Here is an 18101-nt window from a genome sequence, read left to right as displayed (position 1 = left end):
ACAGGGTCATGAGACACCAGGGGTGTGTGCAGAGTGTCTGATTCATTAATAGGGTCATGAGACACCAGGGGTGTGTGCAGAGAGTGTCAGATTCATTAACAGGGCCCTGAGACACCAGGGGAGTGTGCAGAGAGCGTCAGATTCATTAACAGGGTCATGAGACACCAGGGGTGTGTGCAGAGTGTCTGATTCATTAATAGGGTCATGAGACACCAGGGGTGTGTGCAGAGTGTCTGATTCATTAACAGGGCCCTGAGACACCAGGGGTGTGTGCAGAGAGCGTCAGATTCATTAACGGGGTACTGAGACACCAGGGGTGTGTGCAGAGAGCGTCAGATTCATTAACAGGGTCATGAGACACCAGGGGTGTGTGCAGAGTGTCTGATTCATTAATAGGGTCATGAGACACCAGGGGTGTGTGCAGAGTGTCTGATTCATTAACAGGGTCATGAGACACCAGGGGTGTGTGCAGAGAGTGTCAGATTCATTAACAGGGTGAAGACAGCCCCAGGGGTGTGTGCAGTGGGTGTCAGATCCATTAATAGGGTTAAGAGATACCAGGGGTGTGTGCAGAGAGCGTCAGATTCATTAACAGGGTCATGAGACACCAGGGGAGTGTGCAGAGAGCGTCAGATTCATTAACAGGGTCATGAGACACCAGGGGTGTGTGCAGAGTGTCTGATTCATTAATAGGGTCATGAGACACCAGGGGAGTGTGCAGAGAGTGTCAGATTCATTAACAGGGCCCTGAGACACCAGGGGAGTGTGCAGAGAGCGTCAGATTCATTAACAGGGCCCTGAGACACCAGGGGTGTGTGCAGAGTGTCTGATTCATTAACAGGGCCCTGAGACACCAGGGGTGTGTGCAGAGAGCGTCAGATTCATTAACAGGGTAAAGACAGCCCCAGGGGTGTGTGCAGAGAGCGTCAGATTCATTAACAGGGTCATGAGACACCAGGGGTGTGTGCAGAGTGTCTGATTCATTAATCGGGTCATGAGACACCAGGGGTTTGTGCAGAGAGTGTCAGATTCATTAACAGGGCCCTGAGACACCAGGGGTGTGTGCAGAGGGTGTCAGATTCAATAACAGGGACATGAGACACCAGGGGAGTGTGCAGAGAGCGTCAGATTCATTAACAGGGTCATGAGACACCAGGGGTGTGTGCAGAGAGTCAGATTCATTAAAAGGGTCATGAGACACCAGGGGAGTGTGCAGAGAGTGTCCGATTCATTAACGGGGTACTGAGACACCAGGGGTGTGTGCAGAGAGTCAGATTCATTAATAGGGTTGAGAGACACCAGGGGTGTGTGCAGAGAGCGTCAGATTCATTAACAGGGACATGAGACACCAGGGGTGTGTGCAGAGAGTCAGATTCATTAATAGGGTTGAGAGACACCAGGGGTGTGTGCAGAGAGCGTCAGATTCATTAACAGGGTCATATGAGACACCAGGGGTGTGTGCAGAGAGCATCAGATTCACTAACAGGGTCATGAGACACCAGGGGTGTGTGCAGAGAGTGTCAGATTCATTAATAGGGTTAAGAGACACCAGGGGTGTGTGCAGAGAGTCATTCATTAATAGGGTTAAGAGACACCAGGGGTGTGTGCAGAGAGTCAGATTCATTAAAAGGGTCATGAGATACCAGGGGAGTGTGCAGAGAGTGTCAGATTCATTAACGGGGACATGAGACACCAGGGGTGTGTGCAGAGAGCGTCAGATTCATTAACAGGGTCATATGAGACACCAGGGGTGTGTGCAGAGAGCATCAGATTCACTAACAGGGTCATGAGACACCAGGGGTGTGTGCAGAGAGTCAGATTCATTAAAAGGGCCATGAGATACCAGGGGAGTGTGCAGAGAGTGTCAGATTCATTAACGGGGTACTGAGACACCAGGGGTGTGTGCAGAGAGCGTCAGATTCATTAACAGGGTCATGAGACACCAGGGGTGTGTGCAGAGTGTGGCAGATTCATCAGCAGGTCTACTGGGGGCTGTGTAGAGAGGGGCAGATGAATCAGCAGGTCTACTGGGGGCTGTGTAGAGAGGGGCAGATGAATCAGCAGGTCTACTGGGGGCTGTGTAGAGAGGGGCAGATGAATCAGCAGGCTGACAATGTCTGTGGATTCTCCAGGTGAAGATGTTTGTCCAGACTCGCCTCATACTTGCTGTTCTCCACCTGCTTTAGGGAGTTCTGAGCTCCTTTGGGGAAGGACGAGGCTCCTGTATTCCCTGCTGCAAACATGTTCTCTTTCCCCCACCAGCTGACCTGGAGCAGTACGAAGTGGAGGAGTTCCTGTCTGAGCTGATGAACAATGAGTTTGACACTCTGGTGGAAGACGGCAGCCTGCCTGAGGTGAGGGAGATCTCAAACACGCCAGGACTTGTGATCCTGAGAGCAGTGCAGAGTCTGGCGAAACCCAGAGGTGAAAGATTTCCAAGTTACCTGGGCAGCTGTGTGTTACTGTTGTAACTGTGTCCTGGTCTGCCGCAGAGATCCAGTGAACATCAGATAGAGATGTGGCCCCATTCAGCGCTACGTAGAGTGCCAGATGTTTGAAGACCAGATGTGTTGACTTGTGGGAATATCTGCTGAAGATATAGAAACAGTGACAACTCATCAAACCAGTTGTTTTAAGGAACATAAATACTTTAAGAAGAGGCACAGTTATTGAGTAACAAATGGGAAGGTAGAATTCTGCGACCCTGTTTAGGCAGATGTGTTACCAACCAGACAAGGCAGGTTTAGTGAGCGCCAGACGAAGGGACAGAGTCTTGAATACTAACTGAAAAGTTATATTTATACAGACCTGATGACGAGAAAGGTAACCCAGTTAAATGGGCAAATGTAAGTAAGGTCTCACAAAGAGACCGAGTTAGTAAACACAGAGCGGTTTAGGCTGTGTCCAGCACGGAGACCTATTGATTGATTAAGAGATGGAAATTTGCATTTATTCAATAGCATTGGTGGAGTTAGATTTAGTAAATACCAGATGAAGGCGCAGATTGAGTGAAGATGAGACAAGAATCTTCACGCCAAACGAAACGCCAGGTTAAGACAACACCAGACGATTCGGTGAATTTCTTGAGCACTTGGTGCGGGCGTAGCTTCAAAACACGACGAAGGCGCAGATCAAGAAGATTCGGATGAAGCAACAGATTAATTGAAAACCAGGCATGGAGGTAAATGAAATCAATCACTGAGGCAGACCTCAGTCTGGTGACTGGTGGACGAAGAGGTAGATTTGGCGAGAATACAATGGAAGAGGCAGTTTTAACATATGGCGGATGAATCGGCATCTTTGAGTAATATCGAAGGACGAGGCAGATTTAGTACCTACTGGTGGAAGAAGCGCATTTAGTGAATACCGGACAAGGAGGCAGATTCCGTGATCGCCGGATGAAGATGAAGATTTACTGAATATTGATGAAGTGTAGAATACTTCACAAGGGGGTGGATTTCTGTTGCTAACAGACAAAGTACATTTTTTCAGTGCCGAGGAAGAGATGGTATTGTTGAATTCTAGACAAAGTTGTGGATTTAGTGGCTGTGGGACAAAGTTTCACATTTCTTTACTGCTATAACGGAAGGAATGTTCAATGAACGCCTCATTAAGAGGTACATTTAGGAACGAACAGACAAAATGACTGGCTTGGTGAATACCAAATAAACATACAAGTTTATTAAATGGGGAATGGAGAGACCGATTAAGTGAAAACCAGGCAAAGCGACATCTTTGGTAAATAGCTGCGAAAATGCTAGATTTAGTGAAAACTAACCAGGATGCAGATTTGGTAAACGGTGGGTAAAGAGGCACATTTTTGGTATGGTTGATGAGGATATTAATTTACTAAATATCAGACGAAGAGGAGGATTTTATGCCTCTCTGGCAAAGGAGTCTTTAGCGAATATCTGGTGTAGAGGCGGATTCAGCAAATGCCGGACAATGAGGTGGATTCAGCAAATGCCGGACAATGAGGTGGATTTCGTGAATACTAGACAATGAGATTCATTTAATGCAAACCCAACAATAAGCTGACAGGGAGGTGGATGTAGTGAATACCTTGAAAGAAAAGGCGGGACTAGGAGCAATCCGTGTCCAGCATACACTCCCCTATGTAGACTGATCAACGGACAGAGAGTATACAGTTCCTAATATCCTCTCACGAGGGAACACCATTAGTGTGTCGGTCACATGCCAAGAATGGTTGGTGAAATATAAATATTCCGGAGCAAGAGTCCTCACTCACCCGGATGGGTGGCATGCTTCATCATCGGGCAGCTCCTTTTTGGGCTGCTCCTGCAATGCCCAACGGGTCCCTTGAGGGTCTCTTTGCCGGACATATTTTAAAGTGATTTGCTGTAATGAGCCTGAAGTGAGGGTGCTGAATGTGTAGAATGGAGAAAAAGAGTGGAGCATTAAAAATGACTGAGGGCCACGTCATGGCTGTCCCCTCTTCCCACTACCATTCGCCCTCGCTATTGAACTATTGGCATGCCTGATCCGCTGCGATGCTTGGAGATTGGGCAGGAGGTGAGGGGTTGGATTCGAGGAACGGATATCGCTCTACGCTGATGACCTTCTCCCCATTCTTGGCGACCCCCAGTCCTCTGGTCACCGCTGTCTGGATATCCTTCGTCTTTATGGAGCGGTCTCTGGTCTTCAGGTTAATGTGCGTAAATCCTTATTGGTGGAAGTCACTGGGGACGCTGCGGGACGACACTGGTGCCCTCATGCACCTTTTTGCTGAACTCCTTCAAGTACCCGGGATTCATATAGCATGCCTCTCAAACCTGGCCCGGGCCCCTAATTTTCAACAATTAGCCTTGTCCCTTGACCTGTGCTGCTGGTGCCGACTGCCCCTTAACCCCATGGGACGCATCACACTCTTTAAGATGATGTCTCCCACGCTATTTGCACGCCCTAGCAAATGTTTCTTATCCAATCCACCAAAGATGGTTCCACTCCCTGACCTCCAGACTCGCATCCTTTATATGGGCCGGTAAGCGCCATTGGGTGGTGGTCAGCTCAGTGCCCAAGTCTTCCTTTGACGGTGGTTGTGGGGTGTCGGACATCTACGGGTGCTATCTAGTGGCACAACTGGTGCCCATCAATGTGTGGATTGCAGGTGGCTGGGATGACCCCGCCTCCTCCTTGGCACTTAACCGACTGGGCTTTGAGGGGCTCCTTGACTTGCTGTACTGGGCCGAATGCCTCCAACAACACCATCCTGCACCCAGGTCGCAGTATGTTGTTGGAGGGCGGCGATACCCTTTATTCGGTGGGACCGCCACCTGACTGGATTGCCCCAGTCTGGCAAGGCACATGGCTTCAACAGCTCTCAAGCCTTGAGGGTTTTGCCCAATGAGACCGGATAAGAATTACATACTGTGGAGAAGTCAACCAGGGGGGGTAATCTGATGTTTTTTAAGAATTGAGAGGTCATTATGCCCTGTCCCACACACAGTTCTTCTGTTTCCTTCAGCTATGGCATGCCCTGCGGAACCACCTCCCCCTGGATTCCCGGCTCTGAGCAGGGGATAGATACCCGTGATTTATCTTTCTTTGATTATCAATGCTCCGGGTCCCTTAGAGGGGGTGGGCAGGCTGGATGGTGATTGGAGGGAGGCATGTCGGGTCCCCAGGGAGCTGGTGATGTCTTCGTGAATGTGCATGCAACATATCTTTCCCCACGCCGTATGCAACGGATATCCCCGACCTCTGAGGTTACATGCGCACTTTGGGCTCTCCCTGCTGCTGGATTCTGTCATCTGGCATGGGACTGCCCGGCGCTGTGCTCCTTTTGTGACGTGAGATCTCAGCAGTTCTGGGGCACTCGTTTGACCAGGACACCCGAGCGGCACTGCTGGGGCTCCTGGAAGAGACGGGTGGACTATGCTCTGAGAGGATCTTTATAGGGGTGGCATGTCTGGTAGCCAAAAGAGATGTTACCTGCGTGCGGGGACAACCTCACCCCCCTCAATCCAGCTGTGTCGTAAGGGGGTTGATTGATGCACACAACAGGAAAGCCGATATATGAGGCACGTGGCTGTCCTCATAAACATGATAGCGTTTTGGAGAAGTGGAGGTCTTATTATGGATCACCATCATGAGGGGAGTGCTTTTCGAATCAGCTGTCTCTTGTAAATGCTGTAGCCCAGAAATGTTCTGTTCTTCACGGTTGTATCGCTTTAGATGTTGCTTGCTTTGTAAACACAATAAAAATGGATTATATAAAAATGACTAAAGGCCACCTAATGGATACTTTATTATGGTGGTGGATATTGTCATGTCTAAAAACAAAGTGAAACTATAAAGGAAATAATGTTCCTTCGTATCTCAAGGGATCAACTTAAGGAAAGGTCAACATGTTTCTTGCCAAAAAGGGAGTCACGTATGATCTATGGCAGTTTGTCAGGAACGTCAGAATATCCTTATCTACTTGGATTCGGGACAGGTGTCCAAATAGGTAAAAGGCCCAATCCCCCCAAAAAACACACCTATAAAGTGTGGCTAAACCAATCCCTTGTGTAAATAATAAATAGATGAGGGGGAGTCCGACCCAGTCGGTATAGTACACTTGCCCCTTCGGTATTGCAAAGAATTCCGCTCATTGTGAGGTTTGGCGTCTCGCGCGGTCAGTTACCGGCAACCTACCCCTCTCTGCAATCCTGGGGCTCTTGTTCATGAATATTTACATTCCACCGACCCTTCTTCGTATAGGTGTGGCACTAATGGTGCTCCCCATGAGATGAATTTATGAACTGCATACTCTTTGTACACGGATTTAATTAATGCGCAACAGTGAGTTGGATTTAGTGAATATCCAACAGTGAGGTACTTTTACTGAATACTCACCATTGAGATGGATTTAATGACTGCGAAGCAGATTTAGTGCATATCTGATAAAGGGGTGAATTTCATGAATACCTTACAAATTACCAGATTAGATTAACGTTAAATGAAGTTTTGGGTCTGGTATAGCAAAAAGCAACAACAAGGCAAAGAGGGCGATGAAAAGAATCCATGATTAAGAGGCAGGATAGTGCATGTAACGTGTTTGTTATTTGTCCCCCCCATCCCTGGCTGGCAGGTGGCTCAGCAGCTCTGCACCTTCAATCGGCAGTGCCAGCGGGGTGAGGTGGCAGCCATGCGAGAGAGACTCGCCCAGCTGTGCCAAAGGAAGAAGCATGTAAAAGTGAGCGCCGTGCAGGGCCAGACGCCAGGCCAAGAGGAAGACAACAGTGGGGAGGAGGAGGAGGAGGACGACGAGCAAGAAGAGGAGGTAATTGTTTTGACTAGATGTCAGCAGGGCCCTGAGCTTAATGTGGCAATATCTGTCTCTGTGAATTCCAGAGCTTGAATTTGGTGTGTATAAGATCAAAATAGTGTTTATACTCCGTGAGGAACAAACAAACGATCATTTTCCCCATTATACTGTAATTATTTTCTCACTTGAGTGTATCGAGGGAGCTTTTCTTGGCCCATGTACCTTTTATGGCCTGTCTTTTCCGATTCCTGCAGCTGGGCCTTGAACGAGAGGCATCGTCCACAGGCCGTGCCAGGCTCCCATGGCACTGGGTTATCGAGCAGTTATCTGGCTGATGGAGAGATTCTGTCCCAGAAATCTCTTTACCTTGACTTAGTGAGAGGAACACATAGGCAGTGCACGTCCACACCGTCACACACCACACATGATGAGGTCACATCCTCACTTGCCACCTATGATGAGGTCACACCCTCACTTGCCAGATATGATGAGGTCACATCCTCACTTGCCAGATATGTTGAGGTCACACCCTCACTTGCCAGATATGATGAGGTCACATCCTCACTTGCCAGATATGTTGAGGTCACACCCTCACTTGCCAGATATGATGAGGACACATCCTCACTTGCCAGATATGTTGTGGTCACACCCTCACTTGCCAGATATGATGAGGTCACATCCTCGCTTGTCTGATATGATGAGGTCACGCCCTCACTTGTCAAATATGATGACATCACGCCCTCACTTGCCAGATATGATGCGGTCATGCCCTCACTTGCCAGATATGATGAGGTCACACCCTCACTTGCTACATACGATGTTGTCTTTAGGGGTCTTTAAGGAAATTGCCCGTAAATACCCGCTGCTCGTGCTGAAACCTGTGGCTGTTTCAAAAAAGTAGAAGATCACTGTTGACCTAATAATGCATTGTTTTTATGGCAGCACCTTTGATGACCGATCCTTATGTTATTTGTATCTGAAGAAGGCTGAGAGGTCAAACAAGTTTTTGCACGAGAGGTGTTATCCTACCGAGCTCCCTTACTGGATAGAACAGGACCTGGTATTTATATAGTGCTTACAAGTAGAGGCTTCTAGCAGCTCATGCGCACACCTGAGGGGTTGCAGTTTTGGTGGGTGGATCACCAGGGCAGATGCAGGCCCACAGATGTACATTTCAGTGTTTCAGAGTTCCAACTTACTAGCAGAGATGGACTGACTTAGCGGGAATTTGGGGAATTTTGGTGCTGGTACGTAACCAAGAGTCACAGCATAGGCGGCGCCCTGGCCATGTCCACCTGACTTTTATTCAATGTTTCCAAAGATCAGCACATCAGACGCCGAGGAGTGCTGGGTGCCGGCAGCGCTGTGTGAAGTGAGGCGGGAGAAGTATTGAAATGTGTCTTATTGCTGATGTGTATTAAGATGTAAGTGGTGGACCTGGGAGCTGGTACTTGCGAGCAGCCCCTTCTTGCGGGGATGAATGTCAAGACTGTCCTCCTGGGCTGAGACGTGGACAATGCAAGCTCAGCTCAATATCTTTCTCTTGTTTCCAGGCAATGGATTGTGAGGAGCCACCATTCTTGGTCCCTGTGTCTTCCCCAGAGGTAACGTCATCTGACTGCCCCGAAGCAACACCACAAGTGGACACCACTGCTACAGACTTTCATGAGGAGGAGGCTGCAGACGGGTGGACAGTTGTGTGTCGAAAGAAAAAATAACTCCAAATTATTTTTAGTGGGATAGCTGGCTTTTTAACCGGTGCAGCAAAGAAACAGAAGGCAGCAATCATATATTTTTTTAACTTATTTATTCATTTTATAAAGAGTTTCTTTGCAGCCTTGCTTGGATTTTCCGCAACGAGGTTCATTAGCTGGAAACCCCACTAGCCAGCAGCTGGAGACCCGAGGGACGTTTACAAACACGGCCGGACCTGTGGGACAGTCGCCTACAGGCAGCATAGGGTACCTGGCCATCCAAGGACTTCGTTAGTCCTTCTACTGAGAAGAAGGATTGGGACCGAGCCAAGGCCCAGAGCCAGCTTCCGTCACAGAGGCAGCAGAACTCTCCTTTTTGCCAAGACTATAAATTGGTTACAAAAAGGAACACCTTTTTTGAGGATTAAAATAATTCATCTTTGTTGTTTTCTGACGTGTTCTATTGTGTTGCGGCAGCGAATGGCAATGATTTGGTGAGTAAAGGTAGCAGAGGTGTTAATATAAGGATTCAGTGCTATCACTCGTGTAGTTGGTCTGTGTGTTTGTTTTTTAGATCAAGCCACATAATTATTAAACTTAATTAAATGTAGGAACCAAATACACCCAATGGGTTATGCAGAGACTGATAATATAACACACAAGTGCACAAAGGAAGTGACGTGCAGAATTGCTAGTTGTATCGGCAGGTTTGAACTGCTAGGAGATACCACTTCTGGGTAGAAAAACAAATAAACTAGCCCATGTTTCAGACACACATCAGCGTTACACCCTCAGTGAGATAATGTTAGTGACCAGTATCCACCTCAGCAGAAAAAAATTGGGTGCTTCCCTGTATGGACTCTCCAAACTAGCATTCAAAACATTGGGTGAATCCCTGAATGGACTCTGCAACCCCATGTTTAAAACATTGAGTGAATCCCCCAATGGACTCTGCAACCCGCGTTCAGACATTGGGTGAATCCCTCTGTGGACTCGTGTAGTGACACAGTAGGACACACCTAGACCCTGCGATCCCAAGAGGAGGCACATGCACCACTGCACCTTTAAACAACACACGTTAAACAGCACTCCCAAAAGACGAGCCGATAAAACAAAACCCGGCACACTCTTAAGGTGAGGCAAGAAGACAAATTCAGGTGCATTTGAAGTGACACACATGTTTATAAATTCAATATTTTAGAAAGGAAGGCAAAATATATCAGTTAATGCAGACTCACATAATCAAATGACTCAAGTGCAAAACCAGAATGAAATTGTCAGGCCCAGTACCTGAATCTAGATTCTTCCACAGGAGCCGAACAGCTGAAATTCCTCGATGATTATTTCCCAACTCCCCAATGCCCCTAAACCAGAATCTCTCTGATATCAGAAGCAGGGGGGAAAGGGGAATGGGACAGAAAGAGAGACTGCCACACTGATGTCTTCGTAAGATGCTACCCAGGTAGGGACTTTCTGCACCTGCAAAATTTAGCACAAAATTATTACAGCCCTAAACGCCTAACGTACCCTCTAATGCTTGCAATCCTACACTTCTAGCACCCAATTGATGAATACTGGCCCCAGCTAGGCCCGCAAGTACAGAGGGTTCGCCCTTCTGTATACGAAGTACTAGAAGGAAGTTGGCACGGAAACTGCAAATACAAATACAAAGTTTATTAACCTTCAAAGGTGGTCCTACAATCTACACAACACTCTACAGTATTGCACAGAGTAGCACAAAGGACTTGTGCACATGGTCCCCTTTTATACACAATAGGGGGGCTCATAAGTAGGCGGATACAACATGAAGTAAGATTTGTGGCCTTATATGGACATGTTCAATGCAGGATCAATACATGGGTGGAGTTAACAGTTCCTGTAACCCGCGAAAACACATTCGAGCAAAGCCTAATTAGTAACAGATGTGGTCAGTCTTGAACATACATCAAACGTACAAAGGAGCTATTTATAGACTGTTGCTAGGCAGATCTCGAGAGTGACCAATGAAGAGGTAAGACTCTTCTCGTGCAGAGCACGTGGCTTCGTGGCCATACAAGATGGCGGACGGCTAAACAAAATGGGGTCTTGAACACTAGTCAATATAAAGCAGAAAACGTAATTCAGACATGAAGAGCACATGTCTTCAGTGAATGCTTAATCATATCGCTGTTTCATTTACAACAGACGACCCTTTCAGCATTTGCTGAAGACATTCGGTTTACTAGGATAATCAAGATAATCATCATTTATATCTATTCTCATCATCTCAGTTATTTCTTTGTTTATGCTCTTTCGATAGGTGGCATCGGCAACAGCTTTCTTATTGGGGATACAGAATGAAACACATAGAGAACATATCATAGGACCACATTGAATACACATACAACATGTGAACAAAATTGCTACAATAATACATAAACCAGTAAGGACTTTCCATCCCCAGGTAGTAATTAAGGTCCAAAACCATCCAAAAAAGGTCCAAGTGCCATTGTCTGTATGAATGTCAGCAGCAATTTTATGCAATTTATTAATAGCTTGATAAACTGATGGTGTGTGATCAGGGATGAACACACAACAACTACTTCCTATAATTCTACATGCTCCACCCCTATCTGCTAACATAACATCTAATACCATACGATTCTGTAATGTAACAATTCTAGTGATCTGCAACTCTTCTGTAATGTTCCCAAGAGCAGCAGCAGTTTGATTTGTCACAGCCTCTACAACCCTAGTTAATCGTCGAATCTTCCTATTATTCAGGGCAGCTCCAACAAAGAAAAACAGCCCTAGATTAAAATCAATATACTGTTGCAAACTGGTATCCGTCCGGTCAACGTCATCAACAGATAGAGTGCGTTTATACCTATTTACGGTTACGTTGTTCAATAACTTCAAGTTACAGGGGGTAATAAAAAGGCCACATAGCATACCCCGGACCATCTGGCAGGCAAACGATAGTAACCTTTATTACCACACACAAAATAGGTATTGTGGGAGGCCAGAAAGGTACTGTTATTTAATCCATCTATGTTTAGTACAACAATACAATCACTGACACCAACAGGAATATGACCAACACTTTGGATACACATGTCCGCTTGGGCTTGTGCCACTGAAATGACAAATTTCTCGTTTCCATTAGTGTCTCTAGTATTCGTAAAGATGTAGGGAATTGATTAATTGTCTGGTCGATATTCTTCCCATTCCCATATTGTTCCATTGGCTTGTGGGTAGCCTTCTTTATCCTGATGACACTCTTTGTTAAGTCTGAAGAGTAATCGTCCCACGGTAGGTTTTCGTGTGGCAAAGAGCAAGGTGTACCATGCTCTACAGGAGTCGTTATGTGAGAAAGGGAGAGGTATAAATGGTGTTCCCCCTTTCTTCTGATGCGCTGGCATCATACCACATATCCAACAATATGTAGCATTTGTAGCGACGTGGGAATGATGCAGCATCTGGATGAAAGTGTTATTCAGATAGGACTGGCGATGCTTCAATTCTTGATATGGAAGGGTGTAGAAGTAGTGCTCCTCCGGCACTGGAGTAGACACAACAAGCAACTCACGGGCAGGAATTACATCTTCAACAAACCACGTGGTGATGGCAGCAATCGCCAAAGCAACAATGAACCCTATTGCACAAAAAATTTTCTTCTTCTCCATTTTCGAACAAGTGTCCATATCTTCCTGAAACTAAAAAGGTTGTCAGAACTCTTCCCCCTAGGCAGCGGTTGATTTCTTCACCATCGGGCCAAGACGGGTGTCACTACACTAATGCAGGGCTGATCCCCCCCCCCTTGCCTCATTGGCTCTCCGTTTCACTAACCCAGGGGCTGCTCTGACAACGTATTTTGATACTTAGAAATTCACTTCCTCCATCTGAGGTGATATCTTCTTACTCCAGGGGTCGCTTGGTCCGGGAAGAGCTCCTCAGTATCGTCCGGGTCCACAGCACGGCCTTTCTTCGCAGCCAGGATTTCTCGATGGTCGGTCAATACAGCAGGCTCCACCAATCCGGGTGGCACTCTACGACAATGTATGGAGTGGATCCAATTTTTACGGTTGGAGACCCGGACAGCCGTTCTCGTTGCAAGCAAGACCTGCTCAGGACCGCACCACCTCGGTTCTAGGCTGCTCGTCCTTTCAAACGATTTCACCAGGACAAAATCTCGGGGCCGGAGATCATGGCCTTCATCTGTGGACCGGTCACGGAGCGCTTCTCGAACCTGTTGATGAATAGAGACCAACTTATCGGTTAACTGTGCCAGATAATCACTCATCATTACACAAGGTACATCATACACTGACTTTGGTTTCGGTGGGCCCCAAATATTCATCGGACGTCCAAACACGATCTCATATGGCGTGAGACCGGTTCGAGAATGCGGTACTGACCTAATTGACAATAATGCCAAAGGTAAAGCATCCGGCCAAGTCAGGGAAGTGGAAGCTTGTATTTTCGCCATTTTAAGCTTCAGAGTGCCGTTATACTTCTCAACCAATCCCGCAGACTGAGGGTGAAACACTGCGTGGAATTTTTGTGTAATTCCCATTCCTTTCAGGACATACTTGATAACGTCCGCTATAAAATGAGGTTCGTTATCACTCCACAACAATCTACAAACACCATACCGAGGGAAGAACTCCTTCAATAACACCTTGGCTGTAGTAATTGCAGTATTGTCTTTCGTAGGGTATGCCTCAATCCATTTGCTGAAGGCGCAAACCACTACTAGAACATACTTCAGATTATTACAGCGTTCAAGCTGAATATAATCTATTTGCAAAACTTCAAAAGGTGCAGTGGGTGTTGCAAATCCTCCTGCTGGAGTCCGTGTCCCTTTTCCTGGATTGTACTTTAGGCAAATCATACAAGTCTGCACCACTCTCTTTGCCGTGGTAGCAATCTCTGGATGCTCCCAAACTTGTGTGAGCAATTTTACAATTGCGGAAGCTCCAACATGAGCTAGCCCATGTGCCATCTGAACCATAGGTTGTACAAAAGCTATGGGTAACTTCCATTTATCCATCTGCTTATTTCTCCAACAACCTTCATCGTCCAATTCTCCATCAGTAGACCATTGCTCCCGTTCTTTATCGGAAGCTGTCCTCTGTATCTCTAACACTTCTCTCCTAGCATCATGCCATCTTTCTGCCTGCGATTTCACCACATACATTGCAGTGGAGTCAGGCTGCATCGCAGTGCCTCGTGCTACTCGATCTGCCAGAGCATTCCCTTTTCCCACTTTATCTATCACCTTTTTATGTGCATTGCATTTAACTATGGCAATCTTCTTTGGATATGTCAATGCGGTCAAGAGGTTGTGAACTAACTCTCCGTTCATTATCTGTGCTCCATGTGACGTTAGAAACCCTCTCTCCTTCCAGAGTAAGCCAAAGTCGTGTGCTACCCCGAAGGCATAGCGGCTATCTGTATAAACATTCACACGCAATCCTGCACTAAGCTCACATGCTCGTGTTAATGCTATCAGTTCCGCTGCTTGAGCTGATTTCTGCGGTATGCGTGCTGTCTCCACTACTGTTTGTAGCGTGGTAATTGCATACGCCGCTGAAGTCGTACCATCTGGTAGCTTCAGGCACGACCCATCCACCCACAATTCTCCATCTACATCTGTAAAGGGCGTATCCTGGAGATCAATACGAACCTTTGTCTGTTCCTCAGTTACAAAGATGCAATCATGTGTTTCTTTCGCCTCAGGCTGAGTCTCCGGAAATGGCAACAATGTGGCTGGGTTTAGTGTTGCGCATCTCTTCAATGTGATATGAGGAGCCAACAACGTCAGCTCATATCCTGTTAGACGAGCACTAGTTAAGTGCTGCGTCTTTGTCTGATTCAACAGGGCGTCAACAGCATGGGGGACCAGCACCAATAGCTTATGAGATAACACAATTCCTTTGCTTTGGCGTATTGACACAGCTGTCGCCGCAACCGAGCGAAAACAACCAGGCAACGCTCGGGCAACAGGATCAAGTACTGCCGAGAAATATGCACAAGGGCGCTGCTTGTCGCCATACATCTGTACTAAAACTGATAACGCACATCCATCTCTTTCATGCACATACAATGTAAAGGGCTTCGTATAATCAGGGGTGCCTAACACTGGTGCTGAACAAAGGGCTTGTCGTAATCGTTGAAAAGCACTCCCACACTCGTCTGACCAGGGAAGGGGAGTTGGAGTGTCTTTCGTCAAAAGTGCCAACAGTGGTTTAACTATGTGTGAAAAACCCAGTATCCGTTGCCTACAAAAAGAGGTGAGTCCCAAAAATGCACGCACGTCCTTCTGTGTAGAAGGTACTGGTGTGTCCAAAATTGCTTGAATGCGATCTAATGTGAGTGCACGCCCCTCCTTAGACAAAAGGTGACCTAAGTAGGTTACCTTTGGTCTACAGAATTGTAATATTTTCTTCGATACTTTCTGATTGTGCAATGCCAAAAAGGAAAGCAAAGATAACGTGCACTTCTCACATTGCTCTGGAGTATCGGCCGCCAACAAGATGTCATCGACATATTGTATGAGGGCCACCCCTTCAGGTAAAACAAAGGAATCCAACTGTCGTTTCAATGCTTGACTGTAAATGCTAGGACTTTCTGTGTAGCCTTGAGGAACTCTACAAAATCGATATGTACGATTATTCAAAGTGAAGCCGAAAAGGTATCGGCTATCAGGATGAATAGGGATCGAAAAGAAAGCATTTTTCAAATCAATAACAGAGAACGTGGTTGCCGTTGGCGGGACCAAGGTAAGCAGTGTCGTGATGTCAGAAACCACTGGGTATTAAGGTATCACTATCTTATTCACCTCCCTCAAATCAATAATAAAGCGATAAATCCTAGTATCAGTGTCTTTTTTCAAAATCGGAAGGTTGGACTATTGCAGACATTGTATGGGACTTCCTCCACTACCCCCACCTTAATGAGATCCTGCACTATCTGCGTGAGTGCCTCCTCCCCCTCCTGCGAAACCCTATCGATATAACCGTTAAGCCAGACAGGGGAGCCCTCGGAACCTGAGTGGCGTCACTCAGATTCCCTATTCGGAAGGACCCAGGCAGCATCGAGTGCATTGCCACCCTGCCTCCATCCGGTGGTTATTCTCCCCTCGGACCTCAATCATCGTCCTGTCCATTGTACAGGTCTTATTAAGCCTCCCTCGAGCTTAAATACAATTTTCTTCATCTCATTCTCCCCGTAATCCTTCCTCTAAGACCACAAGTCTACACCGGATTCAATTGGCAATTTCTTATGCTCAGGCCAGAAATATAATTTGTCCTGAAGATGATCCTAGTATTTCACAACAGGATCGAAACGTCGTCGACCTAAGCAAACAACGTGCACATTACTCCATTGTGTTAAAAGAGTGCATCTGTTGTTTTACAAAAGCTTCCAACACTGGATAATGTACATAAGCTCTGTCCTTCTTGCCTGAAATGCCTCTCTGTTTATTTGTATGTAATTGATTTGTATGTGTTGTTAGTTCTCCCTGGTGGATACAGGACTATGTCCCACAAAGAGTATGTTCTTTTATTTGTGAATATTGCATTGAAGAATTAAAAAGGGTTTGTCCGGCTGGACATTCCCACAATATAGTATCGATTCTGGACTATATTTATCCCTCCAATACCCTTACTGTTCTACGGACCAATGTTTCTTTAAAATACTATTACCCAAGGTCCTTGATTACCTTTTTTGGGTTCCCTTGTTTTTCCAAATATATTCTTCCAAAGACGGCAATAATTCAGCGAGAGATAGTTTATCTTTAAGCGCACAAAAAGAAACTTTCCGAAGCTCACCCATGCGATCAGTTGATAACATGGACCGCGTGTCTACCTTCTCCTTGAGCAGTCCAGAATCCTTAACTCCCGGAGCGGACGGGCCAACATAAGGTGGCGGAGAACGATCTAATAGAGAAAAATCATCTTCAAGATTAGTAAGGACAGGATAAAGAGGTTGCTGAACAGCATATTGACCCGATACTTGCAACCTGTGCTCTTTCTCCTGTTTTTCCGCCAGATCCTTTTCCTCACACTGTTTCGCTTCCTGTGCTTTCACATGGTCCTTTTTCCGTTGTTCTTTGTCACTCAGCGCTTTTTCACGTTTCTCGCGCTCACGCACTTCTTTCACCCACAATCGTATACATTCAAACATGTCTTGTCTCACACGCCGCTTACATATACACTGCTCCACATACTCAATCTTACGCATATCAAACGAGCCATACAAAGGCCATCGTAACTCAGGATCCTTCTTGGTATATTTCCTCCACAATGTGCTGTACATTATAGGGGAAAGACCGTGCTTCACATACATATCCCTATTAGGAGTCCCCTCTGGGGGGGCTGGTTCAGATTCCTCAAGACTTAACCGGTTCCCAAAACAGCAGCACCACTTACGGAGTGCTCTCAAAGCAGGCATGTTCAAGAATAGTGCAAAATATGCAATATTATCAAAAAGTGGCACTTAAACGTTGCGCCGTTCAAATTCAAACAACCCCTGGAGAAATATCTCCACATTACCTGCCTATATGTGTTGCAACGCATATATTTTCACATTATTCATTTCAAAATATGACCGGTCATCACAAATCAAATAGCCACGACAAGCGTATCCTAAAACTGCCTTGCCAACCCAGGCTTCAAAAGCTCGCAGCAAGTACCGTACAACGGTTCTTACCAATCAAGAGCGGCCAGGTTCCAACTGCCAAGTTCCAAATTCGCCCAAACGGCTATTGCACGGCAAAACCGACAGAAGGGACCTCAGTCGAGGACCGGCACCACCCAGATGGTCAGCTTGGAAGGGAAGGAAGAAAGCCTCGGGATGCCAGGACTAAAGACGCCGCTGGCAGTGATCACCTCCCTGGCAAGGTTCCACTCCTTCGTCACGACCAGTCCTTCGAGTATCCGAGTCGCCGATGAGCCCCACGTAACGGGCGCCAATTGATGAATACAGGCCCCAGCTAGGCCCGCAAGTACAGAGGGTTCGCCCTTCTGTATACGAAGTACTAGAAGGAAGTTGGCACGGAAACTGCAAATACAAATACAAAGTTTATTAACCTTCAAAGGTGGTCCTACAATCTACACAACACTCTACAGTATTGCACAGAGTAGCACAAAAGA

The 18101-nt window shown here is 46.6% G+C and overlaps 1 protein-coding gene across 1 annotated transcript in view; it reads left to right on the top strand.

Annotated features, from left to right (window-relative positions):
• TSR2 (TSR2 ribosome maturation factor) overlaps nucleotides 1-9411 on the top strand; it is a 47518-nt gene extending 38107 nt beyond the window's left edge. The window contains exons 3-5 of the mRNA XM_085629856.1: nucleotides 2263-2354; nucleotides 7094-7285; nucleotides 8824-9411. Of these exons, the coding sequence (XP_085485982.1) occupies nucleotides 2263-2354; nucleotides 7094-7285; nucleotides 8824-8988 (449 nt within the window). The 3' untranslated portion in view covers nucleotides 8989-9411. The remainder of the gene's footprint in view (nucleotides 1-2262; nucleotides 2355-7093; nucleotides 7286-8823) is intronic.
• The last annotated feature ends 8690 nt before the right edge of the window (nucleotides 9412-18101 follow it).

The sequence above is a fragment of the Triturus cristatus genome, chromosome 10 (assembly GCF_964204655.1).
Source record: "Triturus cristatus chromosome 10, aTriCri1.1, whole genome shotgun sequence".
Lineage (NCBI taxonomy): Eukaryota > Metazoa > Chordata > Amphibia > Caudata > Salamandridae > Triturus > Triturus cristatus.
This window is presented reverse-complemented; position numbering and strand designations above follow the sequence as displayed.